The sequence below is a fragment of the Onychomys torridus genome, chromosome 11 (genome assembly GCF_903995425.1).
Source record: "Onychomys torridus chromosome 11, mOncTor1.1, whole genome shotgun sequence".
In the NCBI taxonomy this organism is placed as follows: domain Eukaryota; kingdom Metazoa; phylum Chordata; class Mammalia; order Rodentia; family Cricetidae; genus Onychomys; species Onychomys torridus.
The window spans coordinates 39,383,634-39,404,023 of record NC_050453.1 but is presented as its reverse complement, the minus strand read 5'-3'; the positions used below and the strand labels follow the sequence as shown (position 1 = coordinate 39,404,023).

The 20,390-nt window shown below is 53.1% G+C and overlaps 1 protein-coding gene across 2 annotated transcripts in view; it reads right to left on the bottom strand.

Annotated features, from left to right (window-relative positions):
* Positions 1–20,390, bottom strand: part of Kiaa1614 (KIAA1614 ortholog) — a 32,776-nt gene that overhangs the window by 8,677 nt on the left and 3,709 nt on the right. Inside the window, exons 3-7 of one of the 2 annotated variants that reach the window (XM_036202201.1) lie at positions 19,727–19,790; positions 11,578–11,721; positions 4,464–5,989; positions 3,103–3,205; positions 540–792 (exon numbers count right to left, since the gene is read on the bottom strand). In XM_036202201.1, the coding sequence (XP_036058094.1) occupies positions 540–792; positions 3,103–3,205; positions 4,464–5,989; positions 11,578–11,721; positions 19,727–19,790 (2,090 nt within the window). The remainder of the gene's footprint in view (positions 1–539; positions 793–3,102; positions 3,206–4,463; positions 5,990–11,577; positions 11,722–19,726; positions 19,791–20,390) is intronic. The other variant, XM_036202202.1, reaches the window with a different exon arrangement.

Genomic DNA, 20,390 nt, shown 5'->3' with positions numbered 1-20,390 from the left:
TGTTGACAACCCCAGTCCTAGGGACCTGATGCTCTCTTCTGGTTTCTGTGGGTACCAGGCATGCACGTGGTGCACATACACACATGCAGGCAAAACACACACAGAGAAAATAATTTAAAAAAAAACAATAAAGAAAAGCAAGAAATTGCGTTTGGACTAAAAGAGTCACTGTGGCCAAGGAGAAGGTTAAAGAAACCAGGCCGTGGGTTGGGGATTTAGCTCAGTGGTAGAGTGCTTGCCTAGCAAGCACAAGGCCATGGGTTCGATCCTCAGCTCAAAAAAAAAAAAAAAAGAAACCGGGCCGTGAACTCTCCAGGAAGTAGACACAACAAATTCACAGGAGAGTAAGAAAGTGCCGTGGGTGGCGGGCAGAAACCAGTTTTGAGAGGTGCTGCACACACAGCGGACACAGTCCTGTGGGTCGGCCGTGAAGACACCACCAGGTCCCCACTTTGTGACTTGGACAGGCAAGGACCCTTCATTCCAACAGATCCCACTCCTGGGGCCACACCCTATTGTCCCGGGCCCCGGGGACTCACCAGATGCAGGATTTGTAATGATGGGGCTCTCTTCACTTTGGAGGTGCTGGTATGGGGAACCAGTGCTGAGGGCTGCAGCTGTTCTACACTGTAGCTCCGGGATGTGCCAAGTCTGGGCCGGGGGGCGTGGCCCAGGGCCGAGAAGAGCTTTTTGAGCCCCAGGGTGGAGGGGATACTACTCCTTCTTTTCTTGTTCACATCAGAATGGGCAGATGAGGGGGGCTTGTGCTCTGCACTGGCCTCAGGTGATACTCTGAAACACAAGGAGGGCATGATGTGGCTGGAGATGGCTGAGAGGCAGGCAAGAGCTGGCCACATCCTGCATCCTAGGGCCCACAGGCCCAGATGGACCAGTGCCGATGTCCCCAGGGAGGAACTGTCAGGAGTAGCAAGGGGAGGCATGCAGACTCTGTCAAGTGCTGAGTGAAAGCAGCTTCTGCAGAGTCCAGGATAGCCCTGCCATAGCACACAGCCATGAGTCCAGGATAGCCCCTGCCATAGCACACAGCCATGAGTCCAGGATAGCCCCTACCATAGCACACACCATGAGTCCAGGATAGCCCTGCCATAGCACACAGCCATGAGTCCAGGATAGCCCCTGCCATAGCACACAGCCATGAGTCCAGGATAGCCCCTACCATAGCACACACCCATGAGTCCAGGATAGCCCCTGCCATAGCACACAGCCATGAGTCCAGGATAGCCCTGCCATAGCACACACCCATGAGTCCAGGATAGCCCTGCCATAGCACACAGCCATGAGTCCAGGATAGCCCTGCCATAGCACACAGCCATGAGTCCAGGATAGCCCTGCCATAGCACACAGCCATGAGTCCAGGATAGCCCCTGCCATAGCACACAGCCATGAGTCCAGGATAGCCCTGCCATAGCACACAGCCATGAGTCCAGGATAGCCCTGCCATAGCACACAGCCATGAGTCCAGGATAGCCCTGCCATAGCACACAGCCATGAGTCCAGGATAGCCCTGCCATAGCACACAGCCATGAGTCCAGGATAGCCCTGCCATAGCACACAGCCATGAGTCCAGGATAGCCCTGCCATAGCACACAGCCATGAGACCAGGATAGCCCTGCCACAGCACACAGCCATGGATTCACAATTCACTCCACTCATTTGGGAAGTCTTACCAGTCTCCTAGATGGCCTCAGCTAAGGGCGTGTAGAAACTTATCAACAACTGACCAATACATGAAGGAGAAAAACCATTCACAGTGGTGTGTGGGGCGAAGCAGAGCGTGGCCAGGCACTTGTTTTAAATTGTTTCCAGGGAAGGGCTCTTTGGAAAGAAGATAATCTTCATACCAAGGGCCAAGGAGAAGCAGGAGTCAGGACACTATTACTCCTGGAAGTGAGAGCTGCAGACACAGAGTGGCTGGGGCCTCTGCCCGAGCAGAGCGAAGTCTGCTGTGTTCAGCAACAGCGGCCAGGTAGTGAGAAAGACAGGAAGGGTGTGAGATGAGGCAGGCAGGCCCGTCACACTGCCGAGGAACCTCAGGAACAACCTCAGGAAGAGGAGGACAAGAGAGCCTGCTGTGGGGCTTCAAGTAGGACAATGATTCCATTTAATTGGATTTTTTAAAAATATTCCCTCGTGCAGCTAAGAAGTGAGGCAGCTTAGAGCAGATGGTAGACAGAGGGGTTGGGGGCTGGAGGGGGGCCAGAGGGTGGAAATGGGGAAAAGCAGAGGAAGTGCATGCAGGGTTTAAGCACTGTGTGGATAGCAGCATGGTGGCTAGGAAGGGGCTGTGGGGGAGCAACTGTTGAGTTTTTGTCGAGGGGACAGCTAGACACCTGGGAAAGATGTCCCAAGAAACTGGCCAGACAGACCTTGCATCTGACAAACACCCAGGCCTGGCTGGGTCATAGGGAGGCTGTGGGCTGCCATGTGGTCACAGACACAGGATGGAGCAGGGAAGTACCAGGCTCACCAAGGCTTTGAACTCAGCCCGAGGGGGTCCCAAGGCAAGGTCTCAGATGTCTAACCCCAGCTGAAGCAAAGAAGGAAAACAGTTTGCATCCTAGAAACACCCTGAGGCCTGTGGCTCTCAGCTGCAGCATCAGTAGCTGGGGGCTTAAGGGTGGGCACATAACTCAGAAAGACCTGGGGAAGGTGGGGGCTGGGAGCAGACTAAGCACTTAGCATGCAAGCCTGAGGACCTGAGTTCAGATTCCCGGCACCCATTTAAAAGCCAGGCACATGGCAGAGCACGTTAATAACCCCAGTTCTGGGGAGGCAGAGACAAGAGGATCCCTGGGGTTCAAAAAACAAGGTGCAGAACAACTAAGTAAGATACTCAGGGTCACATCTGGCCTGTGCACATACACATGCGCACACACCCACATGAACACATGTGTAACACACACACACACAGAGGGAGAGAGAGAGAGAGAGAGGATTGGGAAGGGTGTGTTAGGGTGCCAGGACATGGTTTAGGAACCTTCCAGGGTTTGAGAAAGAGGAACGTTAGAGATGTTACTGCTCCAGGTAGTATTTCCCTATCCAACATGCCCACTGCAGTCAAGGTATGTTCTTGCCACTCACCCAATGGGCATGTGGCCTCCAGAGCTGGATTCTGTCCTGTGTAGACCTCCTCCCAGCTCCAGGCTGCACTCAGGCTCCTCTGAGGTGAGGGAGAGGGTGATGGCTGTAGAATTAACAATGGCAACATCTGCTGACTGGAGAGAGTCCCCGAGGATTCCTGTACCAGCACGGCACCCCCGCTACACTGACCATCCCCACAGGGCCCAGTGGAGAAAGGCCCATTCCCCAGTCTTCAGGTCAGGAGATGCGGGAGAGAGCTGGGAGCCCCGGAGCAGAGGCAGTCAGTGAAGGTGGCCAGGGCCCATCCTTGAGCACCTTCTAAACCGGAAATGGTTTGAGGACAAGGGTGGGGTCCTACGGACTACTGTGACCCTATCACAGCGGAGCTCCTGGTACACGGCGGGTGACTAGTAAGCATTTGTTAAGTGACAGGCCATTTGTGCTGTGTGCCGCCCTTCTACGTCAAGGGACAGAGTCAAAGCAGGGGAAACAAATCTAGAATTGTCACAGCTTTTACAGCAGCTTCCGTCTTGTGCACTGTGTGCACCTCAGTGATGTTGGGCCCTTCACAGACTTGACGGTGGTCATGACACGGGCTGTATTTTAACCTTCGCTTTCTGGATAAGGAAAACCTGAGCACGGAGAGAGGAAGCCGTCACTAATAAGAGAATCCTCACCATGCTTTCAAGGAAGTGCAGACCCAGGCTTCCCAGAAACATCACTAGGTCTCAGAAGCCCTGCAGGAAGTGGCTAGGTACAAGCCCGCCACAGACCCACGCGGCCACAGTCAGCTTTGAAGGCAGGGATCCTACGTCATTTTCTTACGTATTCCCCACAGTGTCCAGGACAGGTTCAAGCATGTACCAGGTGTCTGTCTGGTCAACAGTGAAGGAAAGAGTGCGAGGCACAAGAGAAAGATGGCGGAAGAGGCAGGGTGATCATGGAATAGTTTAGTGTTCTAAGCGGTAGTGGATTCTGGGGCTGCTGGCTTGTTTTTCATACTTTACAGGAGTCAAACTCCCACAAACCCTGGTCTCCAGCAGCTCTGGACTGGAGTTCCCCTACACACCTCAGAGTTCTCAGCAATAAGAGGGTACCATCCCCACCTTGCCCACGGTCCGAGCCCTGGTTCCCCATCCTCCAAGCACAGAAAACTGGCTAACTTGCTCCATGCTTATACTAAACCCTGCGCCTGGCCCACATGCCCTCCCCCACTTCCTGGACTCCTGCTGCTGATCCCAGGGATCCACAGGGATGCTGGGAGTGGTGTGTGGCCTTATCATACAGTGACTATGATCTGGAGAGCTAATGAGTGCTACAGACCTAGCCTGGGCTGAACATGTAAGGGTGGCAGTCCTTACCATCTCCGTCACCCTCCAGGGGCAGTCCAGGCTCCTGGCAGCAGTGGTCCTTGCCAGCTCTGTGCTTGTGGACAGCTGCTCCCCGAGGCTCCTGCAGTCCCAGAGGGACATTGCTGGTGGACAGGTCCAGCAGTGGATGCTTGACACGGGGGCTGTTGGGCTGGGTCTGGGGTGGGGTGAGAACCGAAGTTCTTGGAGGAGACAGAGGCAGGGGGATATCCATATGCTCCACCTGATGTTCCTGCCTGTGATGTCCAGAGCAGGCTGACTTCTTTGGAGGGATCGGGCAGCGGGATTTCCTTGAAGAGGGAGGGGTCGGCACCCAGCCTTCAAGGGAGAGGGGCGAAGTTGGTGGCAGGGCTGGGTGAGGTGCAGAGGGCTCTTCATGGCTTTGTTGGCGGGAAGAACTGCACACAGTTTCCAGAGACTCACGGCTTTCAGTAACTTGCTCTGGTTGGCCTGAGCCTGAGGACCCAAGCTTCTTGGAAAACGACACAGCATAAGCTGTCTCACATGGAATCCAGGAGTCCTCAGGGTGGGCCCAGTGACTTCCTAACCGTGGTCCAAGCTGTCTCTGGGTCCAAGGCCTCTTAGATTTCAGGGCAAGTTCAGGTGCAGCATCCTCCCTTACAAACAAAGTCCCCTGGGGTATGTGTCCTGCGGCTCCTTTTACCTCTCCTCCTTCAACCACATCACCAACCTCACGTAGGTGAGGCCAGGCCTGAAGGCCCCAGGGCAGCTCCACCTCAGCCTTTCTGGACCACCTGGGACCTTCCTGAGGTCTAGAGGCCTGCGGCCACTGTCGAGGGCTGCTGCCTTGGGTCTGATCACCTGCCCTGCTGGGCTGAGAGGTCCTGGCATCCTTACTGTCTGTCCAGCTGTCTGAACTGTTGGTGCTGGCCAGGGCAGAGTTCCCCTCCTCAGGGTGTGTGGCAACAGTGTCTGTGATGTGTGTTTCCCGGATCCATTCTGTGTGGAGCCCTGGGAACGGGGAGCTCAAACCATGGGAATTACAGGGCCCCAGCAGCAATGCCTCTGCCTCACAGGCTGCCTGGAGACCCTGAAGGACCCTCAGGTCAGGGGCTGCTCTCTCCTCCGCAGGGCAACGCTCCTCAAGACAGCTGCCACAGGCTGGACACTTTCTCTCATTGTCCCATGTAGATGGTGGTGCAGAGAAGTTATTGTGGTCCAGGGAGCCCACTGGCCTGTGGAATGAGATGTTTCCCGTGCTGCGGTGAATGTAGTTGGTTAGGTCAGGCTTGGAGCGCAGGGGTCCTTGACCCACGGCATGAAGCACTGTGCCTAACACCTGACGCTGGCGCTGCTGGAGCCGTTCCAAGTACCGGAACTCAGCCTCGTGGGCAGACTCATCTTCAAAACGGACATGAGACAGGGGCATTCCCTGCTTGGGCCACTGCCCATTGCCAGACTCTACACTGGAGGAGTCACTCAGGTTCCCATCCTGGAGGCTCTCTCTGTCGGCAGAGGTGCTCCTGACATCCAGAGCTGGGCTTCTTTGGCCATTTCTAGTGAGGAGACAGGAGAGGGGTCACATGCAAGAAGGTGGTGAGGAAGAGAAGCATTGCTCTGGCCCAGGCATCGCTCATAAGGTTACCCCCAGTCAGGTTCCTGGGAAGTCATACAGCAAACCCTAAGCCCATCCTGCACATCCCACAAGATGGATATATCCCAAGCCCATCCTGCACATCCCACAAGATGGATACATCCCAAGCCCATCCTGTACATCCCGCAAGATGGATATATCCCAAGCCCATCCTGCACATCCCACAAGATGGATACAACCCAAACCCATCCTGCACATCCCGCAGGATGTGCATATCCCAAGCCCATCCTAGTACACACTGCTCAACAAAACCAACACAACTCCTTTTACTTTTAACTTACTTTCTGGTGCTGGGCTCAGTATGAGTAAACAAGAAAAGCTACTAAACTAGGGATGGTACAGAGGAAGATGGCAGAGCTTATATGTGCACTCTGTGTGTGTGCACTCTGTGTGTGTGCACTCCGTGTGTGTGTGCACTCCATGTGTATGCACTCTGTGGGTGTGTACTCTGTGTGTGTGCACTCTGTGTGTGTGCACTCTGTGTGTGTGCACTCTGTGTGTGTGCACACATGTATGTTTAGGGTGAGGGAGTAGCCTGACTTGGCAGTAATGAGTTGCAGAAACATGTACAGTCAGTCCTGTGTGAGTGGGCTCCACATCTGGGGAGTCTAACCGCATAATAAAAATATTTGAAAATAAAACCCCATATCTGTATTGAACATGTAGGGACTTCATTCTCCTTGTTGTCCCCTAAACATGACAATATGGCCACCACTGTGAAGCACTGCCGTCGCATTAAAGGTTGTAGGCAATCTAGGGATGGTTTAATGTGTACAGGAGGATATTTACCATTCATGGGCTCTGGTATCCAGAGGGGATCCTAGAACCAGCCCCCTGTGAACACTGGCGAGCAGTTTAAGTGTCTCAAAGCCTTCCTGGAAAAAAGTCTCCATGGTCATTCTGTGAGGCTGGAAGTCTGGGACTCGAGCATTCTTGACCTGCCATCCCCACTCAGGATTCCCTAGGCCTTGCGAGGACAGACTGCAGATCAGCAGCTCCTGGTGCCATTCTTGGATAGCCCACAGCCGCTGTGCCCCGTCACACCTCGCACACCCCCATCTTCAGATGTGCATCGCTATGTGAGAGAATCTTCGTATCTTTTATTAGCTTTGGCTCTGGAAAACACTGGCTGGTGGCCAGATCCTGCTCAGAGCTACACAAGCCTCATCTCAGGACTCCAGTAGCCAGCTAACAGAGTTATGCAGATGGGCCCAGGTCCAAGGCCCATACTTTTTTTTCTCTTCCCTCTGGAGCCTTCCCCACTGATTTACGGGCTGTCTTTGGGACTGAGCGAGTTTCTTCCATTCATTGCTTTATTTCTCAGAGCAGTGGCCTCTCAGCCTCTTCCCTCCACGCCCCATGACTTGGTTTTCACAGAGCACAGCTGGCTCACATCACACTACCCAGCAAAGGGCATCGTAACAGCCTCTGGGGTAAGCATACAGGGCCTCCATCTCTTCCCTCCTTCCTCTCCAGCTCTGACTTCCACCCACTGAACAGCATAACTTCAAAGGCCATAAAATCACACACCTAACTTCTGCCGGGATATTTAACTGTGGGCCTTTCTCGATGCCACACTCAAATCTGTCTCTTTGTGCCCACCTTTGTTTAATAAGCTCCAATTTGCTTCACAAAGACTCATCCTAAAACTTCTGTTCTACGGAGTAAGTCAAGGGCTTGGCTGTACCAGAGTGGAGATCTCTGAGAAGTCCTCAGATTGCAGAGGGTAGAATCTCCCATGGCTGGTAACATGATGGTTAATCTAATGTCAATGTGGTGGGCGCCAGGACCTAAATAATTGGTCAAACGTTATTCTGGATGTTACTGCACAGCGTTTTGTTTCGTTTTTTTTTAAGACAAAATTAACAATTAAACTGACAGATTTTGAACAAAGTAAATTAACTTCCAGCATGTGGTGGGCTTCATCCTATCAGCTAAAGGCCTGAAGAAAGCCAAGGCTGACCTCCCTGGAGCAAGAAGGGATTCGGTCTGCAGGCTGTCTTTGGAACTGAATTGGCTGCTCTGTCCTGCAGGTTCAGCATTTACCAGGCTTCTGTCAGTTTTCGAGCCAACTCCGTGAAAAAACCTCTCCATATACAGATACATCTAATGGTTGTGCTTCTCTGGAGAACTCTGAATAAATAAGTACCCTTTGAGGATGTGTCCCTGCCCTGAACGCCTGGACCACCCACTTCCTGTCACAGAGGGTTACGGGTTGGAAGGAGCCACTGAGCAACCGCATATAAGTGCTACCTCCTAGGCGTAAGTTCTAACCCCAGCACAGAGGTGGGACAGGCGGGCAGCCAGGTCTATACTACACAAGCATGGCTCTGGTGATTCTGGACCTGGCTTAGAACCTCTTCTACCTCCTGGGCTCCTGGGCCAGTGCCCTGCTCTGCTGGAGGGAAATGGGCTAAGTCCTGGGAAGGAAAAAAGTGAATGTTTTCAGGGCAGTACAGTAATAGTCTGTGTTCCATGAGCTACAGCAGTGGCCTTGAGTTTACATCCAGATGGTGAACTAAGTCATCTTAGAATTCATTCCAAAGAGAGAAATACTATTTTTATCTTAAAAGAAAAAAAACAAAAGCTGGGTGATACATATCCCCAGTCCTAGCACTCAAGAAGCTGAGGCAGGAGGATTCTGAGTTCAAGGAAGTCTAGAGTAGAGAGTGAGATCCCATCTCAAAAACAAGGACTTGATAGATATGGTGGTGTACACCTTTAATTCTAGCACTTCGGGGGAGGGGGGTCAGAGACAGAAGTACGTCTGTGAATTCAAGACCACCTGAGTCTACAAAGTGAGTTCTAGGTCAGCTAGGACCACACAGTGAGACCCTGTCTCAAAAACAAAGTAGTAGAACAAAATCCCACAAAATCAAATTCATCTTCATAATAAGCAGAGTAAAGTAAGGAAGAGCTAATCAGGTAAGGGTCTCTTCAGTGTAACTACTCAGACCACCAGGCCCCATGCAGCACACACAGCAGCACAGGCAAGCAGGGGAGGCCGAGGCAGACATGTACACGAGGGAGGCGTAAGCCAGAAGCAAATCCCAGAGCTGCTTTGCCTTTCAAGGTGAGGCCCCTCAAGGGCAGGATGGCAGCCAAGCTCAGAGCCTCTGCTGTCGCCCTGAAGTTGCACGGCCTTTCGGTGGGTGGGGAGAGTCCCTCTCCACAGCCTCACTTTCTATGACAATGCTGTCCTAGGTGCACACACAGCCTCTGGTCACACAGGACAAACCTTCCCAGGGTGCAGCCTGCTGACGCGGCCTATGTTCTTGCGATTAAGAGTGAGTACCAACCTGAGTCTGCCTATTCCCCAAGTGGCAAAAGCCAGGAGCTGCTCGATTTCTACATGGATTGACTTCCAGACAACACACCTGCCTCCACCTCTTTCCTCCTCGAAAAGGCCTGCATCCAGACTCACCTGGCCGCCTCCAGGTAGACCTAGGCTAAAGAGGGCCTTCTACAGATCGCTCTGTCTGCCACTACTCCTCCCTTATCTTTTGCCAAGCTGTTTTTTTAGAAGGAGTGATAAGGCGGGGCTGGGACCTCCTCCTGCTTCTAGCTGAGACCTGGGGCCTGCGTAGCATCGCCATGCTAACTCTGCCTGCCCTCCAGGGTGATCTGATGGAGCGTAACCTTTCCAAGCAGCTGCAGCAAGCCATCTGGTGTGGATTTTTCAGCTCTCCCCTCGGAGGATTCACCAGCGCTGCCAAGTCATAGTAATTCTTTTCTGGACACAGCAGCTGCTGAAGTAGGTCACCTTGCATTTTTACAGCATTTTTATGACCAAGAAAGAGGAAACCTACTTTACAATAGCTACTGGATGCTAAGACGAGGTGTAATGAACTAGAGAAGCAGGTGCCCAGGAATACAAAGCACACCAAGGTGTGTTTTGCAGAGTCGTGTCTGTGTGTGCCTCAGTACTCCGGTGTAATTCCTACATAACACTGGGCGGGAGTGCCTTGGCTGTCTGAGGCATCTCTCTGCAAATTCCAAGAACAACTAGGGTACCTCAAAGAAGCCATGTGATTCCAGTGAGTACTCTGTAGTTAGGGGCATACACATGGAATGAAAGGGTAACCTGATGGCACATTTTACTGGGTTTGGGGGTCTCTTGTGACTCCCTCCTAAGGGTCACAAGGACATTGAACAAAGAGACCTCTGGCAATGGAGTCATGGCAGTTCTGTAAATGTCTGGAGCCTTTAGTGAGCAGGCACAGCATCCCCCATCAAAGAGCACGCCATTCAGCTTTACTAAGAGTTCTCATTACCCCTAGCACCACATAGTAAGGAGGAAGATAAGCAAATCCAGTGCGCCTACCATACCTGTGAAGCCACAGGCCTTGTCATTTACAGAGGGGGGCCTGCTTGGGCCTGGCAAGATCTGGCATGGCCTAGCAGTTCAGAGCATGACTAGGTGCTGCATCTCTGTGTTGGAGAATTCCATGTATAGGTAGCTCTTTAAGGTGTATCATAAAAGAACAAGCACAATGCTGGGGATAGACCTGTGGTTTGGGCACTCACATGACATGCTAATCCAAGAGTTCCTGACTCTCTTTTTTTTTTTCAGTCTCCTCACCCTGGATGGGCTCATTTCTTGCAGCTCCAGCATGATGAAATCGCCATAGTAACCGCATCTCCAGTTCTGACCTCACCTCTCACGATCCTGTATCTAGCTGTTCAGTGGGTATCTCCAGTGGCTGCTCCAGTTCTCCCCTCTAAAGCCTGACCCTGAACCTAGGCATCATCCTTTGCCTAGGGGACCATGAGCATGCTACTATAACCCTAACCCTGTTGAACCTACCTGTTCACCCATCTCTGTGGTCCCACACTAGTACAGGGGCTTGTGAGCTGTTGTTCAGCAGGCCTGGAGTTCTTCCATGGCTGGCCTCTACGCAGCTCTCTAGCCTTCATGCTATACTAGATTTCTCCCTTCCAGGCTGGCTGTGCTTCCTCTCACGGCTCCCATCCCTTAGAACAGCTCTCCTTCCTCCCTGCATCTGCCCAGTGAACATTTACAGCTCCTGTAAGCCCCATCTGGGAAGCCACATCCTTTTGAAAGCTCACCTGCCCCTTCCAGGTGGAGCAATGTGCTGCCAGCTCTGCACACATGCCTCCTCCTCCACTATAACCCACATTGCTGACGAGCGGTTTGGCCCTCTCTCTCCCTGGAGACCCTGAGCTCTATGCCCCCAGAGAGCTCAGATCACATATTTCATTTGTCTTTATAGCTCAGCTTAGGACACCCTGGGTAATGATGTGTTGACTGACTAAATGATCACAGCAAGTGCCTGACACAGAAAACATATGCGTGCACACACCATACAGATATGGGGAGAAGAAGAGGGAGAAGAAGAGGAAGAGGTGGGGTAGGGGGAGGGAGGGGAGAGAACAACAGCATTTGGGCTATATCTGAACTATTTGGGCTGTTGGCCCTTCTCTGTCACAAGCCCTCTCCCAGGCCAGCCTGGCTTAGGCCCCACTCACCGGCTACCCTGAGCAATGGTGGGCACAATGTCATGGCTGGCTCGGAGCGGTTGGGTCCTGGCCTTCATTCGAGCAGGCTGTGTCAGATGCTTGGTTCCCTCATACCTGGCACTCAGCACAGGCTCCAGCTTGGGAAGAAAGGTCCTTCAGGGTAGCACAGGCCAGGATGGACAGCGCAGGGATTAGAAGAAAATAACACGGCTTAGGAGGCTTTAACAGCATCAAGCCCTGCCCTGCCAGCAAAAGCCTTGTATACACAGCCTTTCCTTCCCTTCTAACTCACACACAGGGCTCCCTCCCCCCACTCTCCCCTGCCAACCCCTGAGGCCTGGGAAACACCCTGAGCTCAGACAGGAGCTGGGGAGCCAACCTGACCTCGGACATCTGCTTGTGGAGGGGGCGGTCTGGAAAAGGGGCAGGAGAGTCTGGCTGTCTTATTGTCCCTCTCTGGGCATTAGCAGGAGATTTTGGGAAGAGGAAAAGGGAAGGCCCCAGGGTTATGGATCTGGGCCTGTGCCCAGACAGATGGTCTTTCCATGCATGGCCTCCCTGTCTCCTTCTGTCTCTCAACGCCCACACATGCACCCACTGGAACCCACACAGAACTGTCCCCGTTTCCCACCACAGACACAGGGCCAAGGCACTGCCTGTCACAGCCTTGGTCCGTTGGGGGATAATGTTTCATAAACCCCGGCGTCTCCTCATCATAGTCTCAATCCAGACCTGTCAGGAGTCAGCTCAGGGCTCACAGACTCAGGGCTCACAGACTCAGGGCAGAGAGAAACTAAGCTGGATTCAGAGCAAGTCAGCATGTGGACGATTTTCATAATAATAAGGACCTCTGGTGGTGAACCACCAGTCAGATGCACTGCCTCCCTGGTCAGTCCAGGGCTGCAGGGATGACAGGTACCTCTTTCCAAAGCTGTCTTCCAGACAGTGACACACCACCTGTCCTGGGTTATGGAAGTAAAGACAGCCCACACTCTCCCCCATGACAAGATGGCTTTTCTCCACACAGCTCCCTTTCTACAGCCAGGCTGCCCAAGGGCAGGCATTCCAAGCTTGACAGATAAGGGTGTCTGGACTGGAGGGGAATATTGACATATTGTTCAAGGTCGAGCTGAGCAGAGGGATGCAGACGACCGCCAGCCTCGGTCTCTAGCCTCATTCCACATCCTGTCGTCCTCCTCCATGGGCACCAGGGTGAGCAAAGATGTCTGCGGCTGAGGTCAGGCCGACTTTGATGGAACTCTAGCATCCACACTATCACGTTTGCTTGGCTCTGCTCAGGGAGGGTCCCCAGAAAGAGAACTCAGCCAAAGGCTCAGCAAGGCTTAGATCTCACACCTGGGGTACCCCCTAACTCCCTTGATAGGCTACATGGGGAAAGGGCCTCACCCTGACCTCAGGAAGTACTAGGGACACTCTAGACAGGAGTGGACAAGGGCTCCTTGGGCTACCCTTGAACTGGCTCTGAGTGGACCACGGTTCTTTGTTTTCTCCTTGTCACGTGTTCTGAACACTGCTTTGGGCCAGAGGGGGAAAGGCTGCTAGCATAAAGAGACTGTCTGTGCCACGAGATCTGGCAGGGCAAGGCCGGGCTTGGAAGGAGGGCTTCGTCACAGTAATGCAAAAAAAAAAAAAAAAAAAAAAAAAAAAGCACTTCTCCAGGCCTGTGGCCCCATGAGGCCTCCATTGGCAGGAGAGGCTCCCCCGACATGGCTTCCAGACTAGGCAGCTCCCCAAACCGCAGCTGAGAGCAGCTGTGCTCCCCGGGGCTCCAGCTCCAACTGCAGAGATAACGAGATGGCCAGGCACAGAGGTTCCCCTGCAGCCGCGGGCCTCTGGCTGCCAGCCTGCATGCTCACAGCCTTCCGGTGACAGCTGAGCTTCTGTGACTGTTGGAGGGCATTTGTCACAAGGCCTGGTGGGCAGGCAGGAGAGCCCCTCGGCAGCTGGCCGGATGCTGCCGCGATCAGCCTTGCCCCCAGGTTCCTAAGCCATTTCCAGCTTTGCTGTTTCCTTTTTGGAACAGCTGTCTGCCCCTCTTCCCGCGCCCCCCCCCCCCCTTCATCAACTGCCCTGCTTCGGTCTGGCAGACAAAGCAAGTTTCTCCGCTGATTAGAAAGGCAGGCTTTCTGGCTGCCTGGAGGCATCTATGCAGCAGCAACACACCACACAGGGAGGAGGAGGGGGGGCAGCCACCTTCACAGGCTGCAGCCAAGGTCAGCAAAGCAAGACCGCTATTGCGCGCCCTGGAGATGCAGGCTCCGCCAGCTGGGGAAGAGTGGGTGGTCTTTCTCTCCCAGGAGGAGGAGCAAGCAGGTACCACCACACCGGAGGCGGCCCTCCAGTCCAGAAAGAAAGGTTCAAGCTTCCACCTGAGGAAGACTTTACTCATCATTCGATCGGACCGGAGAGAGGGCCAGCAACCCCAGAGCCAATCCTTCTTATCATGAATTAAAACCCACAATCCCAGTTCTTCCAATTCCTTTGGAAATCTCCTGGCAAAGTCAGGCAGTGTGCAGCCAGGTACTGGAAATATAAGCAGCATTTATTACCATCTTGAAGCCTGAGTTTCTGAGGCCCATTACTTCTGTGCGGGGGGGGGGGGGGTGGGGAGTGCGTAGGAATAAGGCCCCTGAGTGCTTTTCCTCTAGGGTCTCAGTTTCCCAATCAGTAAGCATGAGCTTTTATAAAGAAGAGAGGGTTCACATTGCTACCCTGAGTCTGGGGCTTTGGCCAGGTAGGTTATGGTGGGGCGGGGGTCCTGAGCTCCCCACCTAGGGGGCATTTGGGCCACAAAACTGTCTCTTATGGAGTGGTGACCCAAAGAACTGCTTTTATTGGGGGAAGCTAGAGGTCCACAGGTGTTCAGGCCCTTGCCTCTAACCCTCACACCGCCTGCATCCTGAGGACAAAGGGAGCCTGTGACCCTTGCCCTCTGCCAGGTTCTTGGAGCAGGACAAGTTTAGCGCCCCTTCAGCTAAGCAGGTCAGAGGAGCCCTATCTCTCTCACTGCCAGAGAAGCCAAGAGGAGAGAGACATTTCTCAGCAGCCATCCTAATCCTGGATTACAATGATGAACTCCAAGAAGCCTGGAGTTAACCCCTTCATCTCAGGAACATGAATCAAGAAATCAGGACTAGAGTTCAGGATGCAAACAGCAAAGGAAAAGCAGAGAACAGGCAGGGCATTTCCAAAGCCTTTGCTTAGCCACGCTCCATTTGTGTGTAGCCGAGGACAGAGGTCTTCTCTGTTGCTTCTGAGGGAGGAGGAGGGTGAGTCTGAACTGGCTGTAGAGTGTGGGTTTGTGAGGGCACACCCTTCTTGTCTGCAGGACACCCCCACAGGATGGAATTAAAGAGGTGCTTTACAGTGTGCTTCCAGGCGGCTGGCCCAGATCCTCATCCTCATCCGCAGACCATCTCTTCCTAGCGGGTTTTACCTGGTGAGCGCATTCGGGAGTGAGTCTGTTTCCTCACCTGCGGATAGGGGCTCCGCTGTTAAGATCTGTGAGACGTGTTCCCCTCAACACAGTGCTATTCCACAGTGTTAGCATTTACTGCTGTGGTTTCTGTTATTAGCAGTGCGGTTACTTCCAACCCTCCACTCTGGGTGTGGAACTAAGGTCCCCTGGCCATGAGATTACCCTGCCTGTTTGGAGGTGACCCTCAGCGTGCAATGTGAGAGGGCAAACTGGGTTTGCTCTAGACTTTCAAAAGCCTCTGATGGGCTTTATGGGAAAGAGAAGGAAGAAAGGGGTCCTTAGAAAAGGCAGGTCAGAACAGTTCTGTCCCAGGTTCCCAAGGAAAGATGATAAATTTGCCAGGGGAGCCCAGAACCATCCCTGCCTGGGCTCAGTAGGGGGCTCACAGGCAGCCTGAGTGGTGGCTGAGACATTCCCAGAAGGGACTTTGCCTAACCCCACCCAGAAGATGTTCTCTTCTGTAAGCTCCTCGCGGCTCAGGATTGAGCCATGATGAGGGTTTTGTGTGTGTGGAGTGAATGTGATGAGTGTGGTGATGAGTGTGGTGATGAGTGTGGCACGGGACAGTGCACCTGAAGGTTCCCAAGCACTGGCTTTGAGTGGAATCAACCCAGGGGACAGAACACTGGGCGCTACGGAAGCCGGTTAAGCATTGAAGGCTTTGTGTGTTACTCTGTTGTTGGTTTGTTTGTTTTTTTTCTTTGAGTCTCTTGGGACTGCAAATGGAGAGCTTTCTCTGTGTCAGTATATCGACATGGCTGGTACAGGACAAGGGTGAGCAAGCCGCACAGGGCTCAACCACTTTCAGTGACATCTGGCCCGGGGTGCTCCTCAGCAGCCTCTATGACCCCAAGCATGCTGGAGCTGGCCAGTACTCTGTCCCCTAGTCTTGCTACATACACGGCTCTTCATACCTCCCTGATGCTCTGGGCCCAGAAGATACCAAAAACGGCCAGTGACTCAAGATGGCCTCCAAACCCCCTTCCCAGGCTCCTCAGTGCTCTTAGCCCACAGGACTCACACCAACCCCTGTTTCCAGGAGATAAGGTCATCCTCCTGGGCAGGAGGAGGCAGTGAGAGAAGGAAGGAGACCGTTGAATGCCTCTGCATTCAGATGAGATCTCAATCCCCGGCTCTCCCCGGGCGGGTGGCTACCCTCTACGGATCACCACACATTCCACCTCAGATGCTCCCAAGCATTTCGGCAGCCTCACCCATCTGGAATGCTCCTTCTGCTCCTATCCAGACCCTTGCAAGCCCTCACAGGCTCCAGCTGTCGGGGAGCCCTCAATCAGTGCTTTCCCGCTTTGCCTCTGCCAGGCATTTTATGAGCACCTGTTCCAGAATGGCACAGTTCCTACCTCCAGGAACTCAAGGACAAAGACACCAGTGATGGCATCAGTGGCAGTGAGTGATGATGACAACGTGGGCTGAGCCCATCTGAAAGCACATTGACACACACAAGCTGGCCCAGACATCTCTACCCACAGCGGAGAACAGGCCAGGCTCGAGGGAGGTAGAAGGCCCTAGATCCCCAGCCCAAGGGTTGCTTATGCAAGGGATGGCCTGCAGAGACGTAGGAAGGATAGCTCAAGGCATGCCCCATAGCAGTCAGAGCATAAGCCTCGGGGCCTGAGTGCAAGTCCTGACTCCAAGTCCTGGGCAAGTCACTCAGCCTGCTCTAGAGAGCTTTCTGTCAGCAAAGCAGGAACAATGGCTAAGATGTGTCCAAAGTGAGACGCAGAAACAGCACTTACCCAGCACAGCACCTGGTACATAACCAGAGGATGAATCTTTCAACTGGCAAAAGCTCAACCCTTATTAGAGGACAACCCTGGGCATGGGGATGGAGGTCTCCTGACTCCTTAAGACTACCTTGCAAACAAACTGGCCCAGACACCCCAAACTTAAGCACTGGGCTCTGCAATCAATGCCATTCCATGAGCTTGTCTTATCACCTTGAAAAACAATAACAATTCCGAGCATGATATGTTGGGCTAACCTGGCTGTCATGGTTCTTTGATTGTAACATGAATTATTCAGATTCTAAACTTGATTGAATGGGAAGCAGAATCATGTGCTCTTCCAGCCCTGAGAAGGTCTGCAATGCTTGAAGACGTCGTGCCATGGCACATATTGATGGGTAGCCACTGAGGTGGTCACTACACCTCAGAGGACTATTCTGCCCAGGGTCCTACATCCCTTAGCACAGACCCTAAGCCCGGGACTTAAGTGTTCCATGGCACTCCTGGGGTAATGCAGGCTCTGTAACTGAAGCACCATTAGGTCCTGTCTCACTCAGACGGGAGCCCTGCAATGTCTTGGGGTATCACACCAGGGTTGGCACTTTCTTTTCCTTGAACCTGACTATCTTCCCTGGCCCTTCAGCCAGGTGTCTACCTACTAGGGACTTGACCTTCATGCCTGTGGCTCTATATGCCAGGCACTCTAAGGGGACATTTTATTAGTCTTTGAACAGGGTCTGTCCTTCTCTCTGTGTGTATATCTCCCTTCAGACACATACACTGATCCACCATACACACACACACACACACACATATGTGTGAATCATACAGTACACATGCACATATGTCATACCTGAGATCAGTTTGTCTGTCTATCTGTCTCTTTTTGAGACGAGGTTTCACTATGTCGCCCAGGTGGAACAAGGCATGGAACTTGTGACCCTATTGCCTCAGCCTCCCAAGTGATGGGATGCCAGCTTTGTGCCAGCACACCCGATGCTCATGCTTGAACCCTGCTATAAAGCCTGTGGCTAAAGATGGCCTGTCAGGTTAAACTAAACTGGGAGTCTAGTCTTGAGAGTTCTAAACATCCTCACAGGCATGCGTGAAAGTCCTTCCCTCTCCCTGGCTGAGCGGCTGCTTTATGTGAAGCAGGTTTTGTTACGTATTATCTCAGTGCAAGCCAGGGGCTGGCCTTCTTTCTGCAAGGTCCTCAGAGCAGAACTCCAGCACTTAGTTACATTTCCTTGTGAGGGAACTAGGGTGGGCTGAGGGGCTTTGTGGGGGAGTGTAGCAGCTACAGGGAAAGGAGTTCTGTCCCCACAGCAAGCAGGTGCCTTTTCCTGGGCTTTCTCAGAGGCCTCCACAGGGATGTAGCTGGAGAGAAGCTATGGGAGCAGAGCATCACTGAGGACCACAGTGGCAGGGCGGGATAAGGATGTGATGAAAGGCTGAGAACAGCAGCCAAGAAGGCAGGAGAAGAGACTAGCTATAAATACAGAGGGACCAAAGAGCCAGGCATCCCTCTCGCCACCCCCCACCCCCACCCCAGCCCCTATTCTCCGGCTAAATGCAACCCTGATTACCTGACTCTCTCAACTTGCTAAAGCAGAAGCAGACATGGGGCTATGTTTCCCAAAATGTGTATGTTGAAATCTCATCCCCAATGTGACGGGATTAGGAAATGGGAACTGATTACTACCCTTGAACTGCAAGCATGGCATTCCTGCGGTTTGTAAGTTACCTGCTACATTTTGTTACAGCGGCAGACCGGGACTAAGTAAGGCAGAGGTCTTGCCCATACTCTGGGGAACAATAGGATACACAGGGAGCAGCCTGAGCAAGGCGAACAAAGCTGACTGCTGTGGGCAGACATCATGGGACTCTGCAGAGACTGATGTCATGTGCAGCTGTGGAAATGGAAGGCACTCCCAGTCCCGGGGCCTATCTCAGCCTCGTGTGTTAACATCCCAACAAAGGTGAAGGCTGAGGCCAGCCTCTGAGTGGGCACCAGCAGAGGTTCAGACCTCTGTGCGGCCCCCACCACACCTCTCTTTCCACTCTTCCAGGCTCAGGACACCGGCTCGCTTTCCCCACTGTGCTCTGGACACCAGCTTTCCTAGAACAGTGATGGACGGCTAGAACACGGTCTGTGGGCCCAGTGAGAGGCTGAAACCCTTGACCCTGAGCCCAGCACATTCCTCTGGTTAGCAAAAGAATAGGGCGAGTTAATATTTTGGGTTTCCCTAAGGAGTTTCGCCTCCATGCCCTTTAGCTTACAATAACCCTGTGAACTAATCAGACCGCTAAGACTTCTCAATTTCTCCTGCTTGAACACGGAAGCCTAGGCAGGGGAAATGGCCTCCAGGACACAGAGCAGGTAACTGGAAGGCCTCTGTGTAGTGGGTAGCCATCCCAGCCTTGGCCTGGAAGTTCCAACCCCCATTGAGGCTTCGGTAATGGTCACGCCCACAAGGCGGGGCTAAGAGAGGATGCTGAAGACCCAGGATCGAGAGGAGAGGCCTCTCTTGGTTTGGGACCCTGGACGCTGGAGGTAGACCGAGCAGAGTTCTCCAGAGAACACCGCCGGACTGCGCCATACCTTTCCCAGACCTGCAACCTATCCCTTCATTTGTAAGTTACCCCACAAAATAAACCTCCCTTTTAACTATGTGGAGTGGCCTTAATAATTTCACCAATATCTGGCACCCAATGTGGGGCATTGGCCGGGGACCCTCTGCATCCAGTGGCTTTGCTCAAATGATAGGCAGGCGGCAGCCTGGTACCTTGCACAGGGTCTCCAGGATGACAGTTGGCAGGGAAGGTTTGCCTTTCTCTCCTCTGGCTCTTGCAAGGTTCCCTACTGTTCTGGTGCAGGGTAAATGGAGGGATGGTGGTAAGGAAGAGCCCTTACCTGCTCTGACCTGAGTCCTGCAGGGGGGTGCCCGGGTCCCAGTCCACGTCTCCCGCTGGTCGCTCTAGGGCCCAGAGCAGAAGCAGAGATCAGGGCAGGGCCACCCACTGGGCTCTCAGCTGCTACTCGGTGAATACAGAGGAGGGATGCTCTACTCCCTATGGATGCTGAATGTGAAGAAGTGAGGACTAGGACCCGTGTTTTTTGTTGTTGTTTGTGTTTGTTTGTTTTTTGTTTTGTTTTGGTTTTTTGAGACAGGGTTTCTCTGTGTAGCTTTGCGCCTTTCCTGGAACTTGCTTTGGAGACCAGGCTGGCCTCGAACTCACAGAGATCCACCTGCCTCTGCCTCCCGGGACTCATGTTCTGATCTGAGAAGCTGAGGCACAGGCTGTCACAAAAGACTGAGTGAACCCAGAGTAGGCAAAGAGGACCCCCCCAATACATGCCCTCAGGTAAAGAAAAAGCTCAAGCACTGATGTCTTTTGGAGTCTGAGCACACACCTCCAACAGTGTTCCTGTGGTGCTCTGTTCAACCTCGAAGGGTAGTGCTTCTGCAGGCTAGCCCACCAGAGGGCACAAAGTTCAGTGGGGATGGCATGGGGCGCTGTCATTAGAGGGAGTGCAGGAGGCCACTCTGTAAAGAGCTACAAGGCACAGGTAAGAG